The sequence below is a fragment of the Salvia splendens genome, chromosome 11, assembly GCF_004379255.2.
Source record: "Salvia splendens isolate huo1 chromosome 11, SspV2, whole genome shotgun sequence".
NCBI classification, from domain to species: Eukaryota; Viridiplantae; Streptophyta; class Magnoliopsida; order Lamiales; family Lamiaceae; genus Salvia; species Salvia splendens.
In genome coordinates, this window is record NC_056042.1 from 6,384,519 (window position 1) to 6,394,965 (window position 10,447).

At 42.7% G+C, this 10,447-nt stretch overlaps 1 protein-coding gene across 1 annotated transcript; it reads left to right on the forward strand.

Moving 5' to 3' along the window:
• The first annotated feature begins 880 nt into the window (after nucleotides 1–880).
• On the forward strand, nucleotides 881–4,633 carry LOC121755491. The gene is made up of 3 exons (XM_042150789.1): nucleotides 881–1,267; nucleotides 2,137–2,201; nucleotides 2,670–4,633. Exon 3 carries the CDS (start codon nucleotides 3,818–3,820, stop codon nucleotides 4,466–4,468), a length of 651 nt encoding a protein of 216 aa, XP_042006723.1. The 5' UTR covers nucleotides 881–1,267; nucleotides 2,137–2,201; nucleotides 2,670–3,817; the 3' UTR covers nucleotides 4,469–4,633.
• Nucleotides 4,634–10,447: the final 5,814 nt, after the last annotated feature.

Below are 10,447 nucleotides of genomic sequence, written 5' to 3' on the forward strand. Positions count from 1 at the left end.
AAGCGCCAGCATGGTCTCATACTGATCCGTATACGTGCTAAAACGGCTTGAGATGAAGAAGACGGATAGCTGGGACGGATTACCCACAATTAAGGGCAAAGAAGTCAAATTGCAGCGAGGATTTACCCTAAAAATCAAGGGTAGCCTCCCTATAAAAGGTAGCCAAGTTGGAGAGAGAAGGAGCATCCGGGGGGATAGAAAAAATTCACCATCATCCTTAGGTAGAGAGTTCTCTCGGTAATTTCAGTCTTTCTGTAACGCCCCACTTTTCAAACCCTAATTTTTCGAACCCTAAGATGTTGTACTTATTGCTTTGATTGCCGAATTAAATGACGGATTTATTATGTGATTGAAATGGTGACCTAATTTTGATTTGATCGAGTCAAATTCGTTGATTTTATGAAGTGGCTTAAATTAATTAATGTGGAATGAAATATATCATGGTGAATTATATTATTTCGGGGAGTGAGATTTAATTAGGATCATAAATAATTACCTTGCCCTTTTATGAAGGGAATTTTCGACCACTATTATTATTTGGAGAGGAATTTATTTTTCTTGGATTTAATTATTTGTTTTGGGATAATTATCCAAATTAAATCCTAAAGCCTAATTATCTTATTTATTTCTTGATAAAATCGGCCCCTATTGTTTTGATTAGGGAGATTTCGAAATCTCCTAGCTTGTGGAAGAAGAAATTATTCACTAATTATTTTGATCCCTAATTATTTCCTTCCATGTTTTAATTGGAATATCCTAGCAAATCTTTCCCTACTTTATTTATCAATATTTGGAAATTATTCCTTGTGGGAGGAATTGAATAACACGCCTATTTTCATATTATTTGGGAGGGTTTTTATTGATTTTCTTGCTCCGTATTATTTTATTCTGCTCCGTGAAAATACTAAATTAAATCAATGGCTAATTAAATAGCCATGATTTACAAAATATCCTCCTTATTTCTCCATCAATGACACGCCATTTCCTCCCCCAAAATCTTCCCAAATATCTCAATCATTTATTTCAATTATTCTCCCAAATCTTCAATTAATTGTGGGATATTTCTTAATCCTATAAACAAAGGATCAACCCCTAAACCTAACACACAAATCACACGCCCACTTCTTCAAACCACACGCCCCACCCCCTTTTTCATCTCTTCTCCCACTTGTTATCCATTTCACTCAAGATCCTATCAATTTTCCAAGAGATTGTTGAAGAACCAAGGTTTTAATTGCTTCCTACCGATTATTTCGTCCAAGAAAAGGTAAATTCAAACCCATATTCTTCAATCCTCTCCATCTAGACTTTCTTTGACTCCCTCATGCATGTAGAGAGTGTAGGGAATGAAGATCTAAGGGTTTAATCGGTGGGAATGTGAAATCATATGTGTGAGTGCGTTTTGATTGCAATTGCTTGTTGATTTATTGAATCCTCGGTGATTGATGTGCGATTTCATGAAAATATGTGTTTAAGGACTCTTTTGAGCATGATTGTATATCAAAACCATGAAAAGATTGATTTTGAATGAGTAGGGATAAACCCTAATTCGAATTGCTATCAGTATGAAAATCTGTGATTTCCGAACAGTGTGTTCTGATGTATTTTTGACCAACCAAACGAACTCCGATTTGACCGATTCTTCTTCCTGTGTAAACTTCGTGATGTCTTCTATATTGTGTGTAAATTTCGACCCATTTGGCTAAACGATGAATTTATGGTGAATTTTTAAAGTTGACTGCGCGATTCTGCCAAAAACGTGTTTTCTCGACCAGTAGGTTACGCCTTTGGTTTGCCCGACTTAAAAGTGGTATTTTGACATGAAATTTAAACTGAATGTTATTTGATGAGTCTACTGCCTTGTCATAAAGTTTTAGCCCCATCGGAGGTCGGATGATTTTTAAATAATTTTTACAAAAAAAGTTGCGCAGAGCTGCCAGATCTCTACTTTGGTTAAACAACTATATTTGTATGCTTGAATGACATACATGAGTTTACATATGTGATGAGGTGATGTGATATGCAAAGATGGGTGATATGATGTGATTCCTATTGTTGATTGGGAAAGGGGAGTGATCTAGGACATGCATGATTTTAGTCCATGTTAGTGACTAATCGGGGACACATTATCCAAAGGTGAAATTTTGTGCGAGACGCGTGATACCAAAGGAAAAGCGAAACTTGAAAACTAAAGGATCGAGGTGGGCTCTCTTTTTAAATAAGGACCATGTCCTAATGTTTTATCAATGAGAATAAATGTGATTTCATGCCTTGTTTTGGTTTTTACGTGCCTATCTGATGTGGTTTTTGCCACTATTTATAAATCGAATTCGGGTCCTCGTAGGGCAGCAAACCCTACTTGGATTAGTGTACACCTATGGTAGACTGTGTGCTAGCGTACGGGCTGGCCGGTCTAGTGACCTGGTTTGCGGCCGCATTCCTTGTCATGTATTGGCAGATATGGTTAACGTCTATGGGAAAAATGACTGATCAGTCGATGTTTGAAATGAAAAAATGATTTTGAGTGCCTCGGGCCTTTCTAAAGAAAAACCCCGACGGTTACTTACGTACGGCATGATATCATAAACTGTATTTACAATGTTTTCGGCATGAGCCACTGAGTATTATTTCATAGTACTCAGCCCTGCATATGTTTTCCCTATATGTAGGTTGAGCGGCGACGGGCGGTTGGCGGTGTTGAGCAGGAACCAATAATGAACTGTGGTTGTTTTGGTTTTGAAATTCCGAGTGTCGTTGTGTCTTCACACATGACGTCACTCTTCTCTTGGATGCTTCCGCTGTGATATTTTTCTTAGAATACTTTTCATTTAAATTCTGAAACTATTTTATGATGGGATGTTTGAAACTCGTTACACTTTTTGAATAAATGCTAAACCCTAGTCTTTATTCATTAAACCCTAATACTCTTGGTCGCATTATTTATTAGCCTTAGTTTTTAGTCAAATTTTATTGAAAACCCTAGTCTTCTATGCCGTTCATCTAAACCCCTTTAAGTCGCGATCGCCCGCTTTTATTAACCCTAAGGGGCGGTCGTGACAGTTTGGTATCAGAGCCTCAGTTCTTTCCGCTCTGGACCCAAGAGTCTTGTTTGAGTCAAAATCTATGCATGTGTAATTTGATAAATTGATAAACATCGATAGCTCAACACCACAACTCGTCTCCGCCCAACCACAAAAAAAAAAGAGGTAAAAATACTTTTGTGAGTTTGGGATTTGATTAACCGAAGTTGAAATTTTCGATGGGGAACAAAGTTGATATGATATTTTCGAAATTTTTGCTTGGAATATGAATGGATGAAAATGCATGGATATGGAATTGATATTTGCGCTTATGCCCAAGATGATGAATGTCGTTATGCGATGAACTTGTATTTTACTTGATAAGGAAAAATTGGCAAATATGTGATAACTCTATATACGTTGGATGAATGAAGTTATATGATTGTGATTATTCAATTGCTTTATGAGGCAATATGTGAAAGAACTTGAGCATGCTGCTATACATAATTGTAAATCATGTATGAATGAAAAATTTTGAGATAGTGTCGAACGTGGAGGCAGGAAAAGCCTAACGCAAGGCAAGCGACGCGTGGGGATATATATCGCGACTTAACGAAATGCAAAAACGCACGAACCTTTTTGCTTCGGAAATGAAATTCCATTCATTCTTGATATGATACTACCCGCACACCTCCATCATTGGAGATTTATATATACGCACCCATCATATTCTCAGCATCATTCGAAACCTCATACACCGTTATTTCTTTCGATCCTTGTGCTGATGCTGAGTTTTTATGGCCCAACGGTATTATGCTCTGATGCGTAATCGCTACTCCAGCGAAAGGGACCACCCGGTTGAGCGCTACCGAGATTACGAGTGGGACGGGGAGCTCTTCCTCATGACCTACGTCACCGAGTTTTACAGTAAATGGATGAACGCCTATGCATATGGGGGAGCTACCCATCACGAGGGGATCCAAAAGCTCATCCACACTCTACCATCTCCTTGGAGCGAGTGGACCGCTCAGGTGTCTCAGTTTTTCATATGGTATAGCCCGCTCGATTACACCGCGCGAGGGGATTTGGTTGGCCTTATAAAGGTGCTGCTTCCGGCCATGACAGCGGCATTTGATGGACCGCCACGTGATCCACCTCCACATATCTATCCGCCGGGTACAGCCCGCATGCGGAAGTATCGATGCGACGAGGAGCCACGCGTCTCCCGTGTTCCTAAGACAAGGAGACTCGGGATGCGTGTCGCAGCCCCTCAAAGAAGCAACAGAGAGGTCAATGGGAGGTTTGGGATGACCCCTCCACCTGCGGGTGTCGAGGAGGAAAGTGAGGAAGATGATCCCGAGGAAGAGGATCCCGTAGAGGAGGAGGACCCAATTAGAGAGAGCGTTGGAGAGACCGAGGAGAAGGAAGATGAGGATGGAAGGGATTAAACATAATAATTCTATAATATTTTATTACGATTTCCCATGTTTTGGATACTTTACCATTTTTGCTTGACCTTGACATCGTTTTGTCATTTGTTTTCGTTATAATGGAACTAAGACCTCTTCGAGGCAACTTTTCATATTTCTATGGGAAATTCTTGTCTTTTGCTATCCTATTGTGTAATGATTTGGTACCATCCCTTATTATCTTTTGTGCGATTATCTTTTGCTAGCCTATGACGCAATGGCCTCTTGCTATACTATATTGTAATTGTCACTTTCTATCATATTGCACAATTACCTTTGATGTACTATTGCGCAACTATCTTTTGACCACTCCATTGTACAATTGCCTTTTGCCGTCTTATTATGCAATTGTATTATTCTGTTGTGCAACTGCCTTTTTCTATCCCAATTGTGCCCTTATGTTTTGCTATTCTATTGTACAATTGTCTTTTGTTACATTATTAAACAATTACCTTTTTCTACCCTGTTGAGCAATCGCCTTCTTCTACAATCACCTCCTGCTATGCTATTTTGCAATTGCTCTCTTGTTATCATTCTGTGCAATTGTATTTGATACCTTTGCAAAAGCTCTTTATGATGCAATTGCCCCTTGATCTCCACTTTTCAACTATGCCACATGACTATTCTTGGATTTTGAATAAATGCGATAGTAACTCGTGTGGTACTGAATCAGAATGCCGCCAAGACGCAACATAAGACGTAACAATCCCGAACCTACCCCTCAGACGATGGAAGAGAGTGTGACACAACCCATCCCTCCACCACCGCCTCCTCCACCTCCGGTTGACCGTGAAACTGTGAAGCTTTTTCTAGAGCAAAAACCTCCCGTCTTTGATGGAATGGGAGAACCGGCCCAGGCTGAATCATGGATACGCGCATTGGAGCGCATTTTTGCAATCTTAGGGTGCAATGATAGGGAACGGTTGAGTTGTGTGACCTACCAACTAACCGAGTCTGCTGACTTCTGGTGGGATACCAGGATGAAGACAATGCCCCGAGATCAAGCAGCGGGGATGACTTGGGAAGGCTTCAAGACAGAAATATATAATAAGTACGTGCCCAAGAGCTACCGGAAGGCAAAGGCATCTGAATTCTACAATTTGACCCAAGGGCGCATGACTGTGACCGAATATGACCGTGCGCTCAACAACATGACCCGGTACGCACCTGACCAAGTCGATACTGACGAGAAGCTGGCTGAAAAGTTCCGTGAGGGACTAAGGCATGAGATAAGGATGTCGTTGGCTAGTCGTGGGAGACTCTCCTACGCGGAAGCGTTAGCCCTTGCGCTAGATATTGAGGCAGCTATGCCCAAGGAGAGGATGAAGGAAAACACTACTTTGGCACTACCTCCACCACACCACTCTCGAGAGAAGAGGAAGTGGGAGGGGAATGGGACCCCATATGACAACAAGAGGTACCAGCCCACCCAGAACCGACCACAGTATGGTGGAGGGCAAAACTCATCCAACCAGAGAGGCGACTTCCGGCCCAAGCCACCCCAATGCAATGTGTGCTCCAAGTACCATTTTTGAGAGTGTAGAATTCAGAACACCACCAAGTGCTTTAACTGTGGGGGAAATGGCCACTTCTCTAGAGAGTGTCCGAGCAAGAATGTGGGAATGGGGTCGAGGCAGAACACTCAAGGATCCCGCCAGCAGCCAAGGGCACTGCAAATTGAATCAAGGGGAAATCGCGATCAACCTACGCGACAACAACAACCTTACCGCCCAAGACTCCCTTCTCAGGCTAGAGCATATGCCTTGAGTCAGAAACAACCCAAGACTGAACATGGGAGTCACGAGAAGGGAAACCTGACAGGTATGGGCAAAATCCTCGACACACCCATTGTTGTATTGTTTGATACGGGCGCATCACATTCATTCATATCTGAATTGTGTGTGGACACCTTAAGTTTACCTGCTTACAAATCTGAACATAAGATGATGGTGTCCTCACCAGTGGGAGGGGTAATAGAGGTTTCTCGAACATGCTCGAACGTAGAAATTGTTATGGGAGGACTTAAGTTAATCGCTCACAACCTACAAGCCATGGCAATGGGGGATATTAACATAATTTTGGGAATGGATTGGTTAGCTACGAATTTTGCTACTATTCGTTGCAAGGAGAGACAAATATCTCTGCAAGCCCCGGGGAAGGAACCCACCATATACTATGGAATCTCGATGAACCGGCGAACGTCTATCATCTCCGCTCTTCAAGCTAGTGCGATGGTGAGAAAAGGGCGTCCTGCTTATCTTGTCTATCTACAAGGAGAGGAGAAAGGAGAAAGGAAAGTGGAAGATGTTGCCGTTGTAAGAGAGTTTCCAGACGTCTTCCCCGAAGCTTTGCCTGGACCACCGCCAGATCGACAATTGGAGTTCACAATCGACCTAGAGCCAGGGTCGGCACCCGTGTCCAAGGCACCATACCGAATGGCGCCTAAAGAGTTAGAGGAACTCAAGATACAACTTCAAGAGCTTATGGACCTGGGTTTCATTAGACCCAGTGTCTCACTGTGGGGCACTCCGGTGCTCTTTGTCAAGAAGAAGGATGGGTCGATGAGGATGTGTATCGACTATAGGGAGTTGAACAAAATGACCCTCAAAAACAAGTACCCACTGCCGAGAATAGATGACCTATTCGATCAACTCCGAGGAGCCGGTGTGTTCTCAAAGATGGACCTAAGGTCCGGATACCATCAATTGAGAGTCCGAAGGGAGGACATACCAAAGACCGCTTTTCGCACAAGATATGGTCACTATGAGTTTGTTGTAATGCCGTTCGGATTGACAAATGCACCCGCAGTATTCATGGATTTGATGAACCGAGTATTCCACCCATACTTGGATAAATTCGTCTTGGTCTTCATAGATGACGTACTTGTTTACTCGAAGGATGAGAAAGAGCACGAGGAGCATCTGCGAATTACCTTGGAGACGTTGAGGACCGAGAAGCTATACGCCAAATTCAGCAAGTGTGAGTTTTGGCTGAAAGAAGTCAACTTTCTAGGTCACATTGTGTCGGCAGAAGGAATCCGAGTGGATCCCGCCAAGGTTGAGGCGGTACAACAATGGAAGGCACCTTCGACACCAAACGAGATTCGAAGCTTCCTGGGTTTGGCAGGATACTACCGAAGATTTATAGAGGGATTTTCCAAGATAGCGAGACCAATGACCCAACAACTCAAGAAGGGGGTAAAAGTCAATTGGACCCCGGAGTGTGAGGCAAGTTTTCAACTTTTGAAGGATAAACTGACCACCGCACCAATCTTAGCCGTGCCAGAGCCTGGAATGAGCTACGTGGTATACACGGACGCTTCGAAGGTGGGACTTGGATGTGTGTTGATGCAAAACAACAAGGTGATTGCTTACGCATCCCGGCAATTGAGGCCACACGAGTTGAACTATCCAACCCACGATTTGGAACTGGCAGCGGTGGTACATGCCTTAAAGATTTGGAGACATCATCTCTACGGAGTTCGGTGTGAGATCTTTACGGACCACAAGAGCCTGAAATATTTCGTCGAGCAAAAGGATTTGAACATGCGACAATGAAGATGGCTCGAATTGGTAAAGGACTATGATTGTGGCATCAACTACCACCCCGGCAAGGCAAATGTAGTGGCAGATGCCTTGAGCCGGAAGAGTCATTCCCAACTGGCTGCTTTTCTCACCAAAGAAGAAAGCTTGATACGCTAATTTAGCAAGATGCGTTTGGAAGTGGTAAGGGCACCCGAAACAGTGAAGGGTCGAATTGCCACCTTGATGGTTACACCTGATCTAAGAACAAGAATTGTTGAAGCCCAGCGCATGGACGCGAAATTGGAAGAAATTCGAGTCGAAGTAAGAACTGGCGAATCTGGGAATTTCCGTGAGGAATCCGACAATGCTCTCACATTCGAAGGGAGACTCTGCATACCGAGTGACGAAGGACTCAAAAACGAAATCATGAGTGAAACACATGAGACTCCTTACACCGCCCACCCAGGGAGTACGAAGATGTATCAAGACTTGAAGAAGACCTTTTGGTGGAATGGTATGAAGAGGGATATAGCGGCATTTGTGGAGCGCTGCTTAGCCTGCCAACAGGTGAAGGCTCTACATCAACGACCGTACGGAAAGTTGCAACCACTAGAAATTCCCGAGTGGAAATGGGAGCATATCGCCATGGATTTTGTGACAGCATTGCCAAAGACGCAAAGAGGGAATACTGCCATCTGGGTAGTTATAGACCGACTCACCAAGAGTGCGCACTTCATACCGATTCCCATAACCTATGGATCAAATAAGCTAGCTCAAATTTATATAAGGGAAATAGTGCGACTGCATGGAGTCCCAGTGACGATCACGTCTGATCGTGACCCGAAGTTCACTTCAAGATTTTGGATCAGCCTACAACGGGAGCTAGGGACTCGTTTGAATTTTAGCACGGCGTTTCACCCGCAGACGGACGGACAATCCGAGAGGGCGATCCAAACCCTCGAGGATATGTTGAGAGCCGTAGTGTTAGACCGAGGAGGAAGTTGGGAGTCCGCACTCCCCTTGATCGAATTCGCCTACAACAACAGCTTCCAGGCAACGATAAACATGGCGCCGTACGAAGCCTTGTACGGGAGAAAGTGTAGATCCCCGCTCTACTGGGACGAAGTTGGCGAGAGAAGGGTACTCGGGCCCGGCGCAGTCGAAGAAATGGTTGCAATCGTTCGACAAATTCGTGAAAGGATAAAAGAAGCTCAAGACAGACAGAAGTCATACGCGGATGCACGGCGAACCGACTTGCAATTTCAAGCTGGCGACAAAGTCTTCCTCAAAGTATCCCCGTCGAAAGGGATAACACGTTTCGGCGTCAAGGGAAAATTGAAACCGCGATTTATTGGACCGTATGAAATCCTTGAAGGAGTGGGTCCTGTTGCATATCGCTTGGCGCTACCTCCGAACCTTGGGAACGTGCACAATGTCTTTCATGTGTCACAGTTACGTAAATACGTGTTCGAACCAAAGCACGTGATTCACTACGAGGAGGTCGCGTTGAATTCGGACCTGAGCTATGAGGAGAGACCCCAAACGATTTTAGACCGAAAAGTCCAGAACGTGAGAAATAAGCAAGTTGCCTACGTGAAAGTGCAGTGGAGAAACCACGGGCACGAAGAAGCCACATGGGAGCTTGAGGACAAGATGATGGAGTTATACCCAGAACTCTTCCCATGAGAGTACCAAATTTCGGGACGAAATTTCTTTTAAGAGTGGTAGGATGTAACGCCCCACTTTTCAAACCCTAATTTTTCGAACCCTAAGATGTTGTACTTATTGCTTTGATTGCCGAATTAAATGACGGATTTATTATGTGATTGAAATGGTGACCTAATTTTGATTTGATCGAGTCAAATTCGTTGATTTTATGAAGTGGCTTAAATTAATTAATGTGGAATGAAATATATCATGGTGAATTATATTATTTCGGGGAGTGAGATTTAATTAGGATCATAAATAATTACCTTGCCCTTTTATGAAGGGAATTTTCGACCACTATTATTATTTGGAGAGGAATTTATTTTTCTTGGATTTAATTATTTGTTTTGGGATAATTATCCAAATTAAATCCTAAAGCCTAATTATCTTATTTATTTCTTGATAAAATCGGCCCCTATTGTTTTGATTAGGGAGATTTCGAAATCTCCTAGCTTGTGGAAGAAGAAATTATTCACTAATTATTTTGATCCCTAATTATTTCCTTCCATGTTTTAATTGGAATATCCTAGCAAATCTTTCCCTACTTTATTTATCAATATTTGGAAATTATTCCTTGTGGGAGGAATTGAATAACACGCCTATTTTCATATTATTTGGGAGGGTTTTTATTGATTTTCTTGCTCCGTATTATTTTATTCTGCTCCGTGAAAATACTAAATTAAATCAATGGCTAATTAAATAGCCATGATTTACAAAATATCCTCCT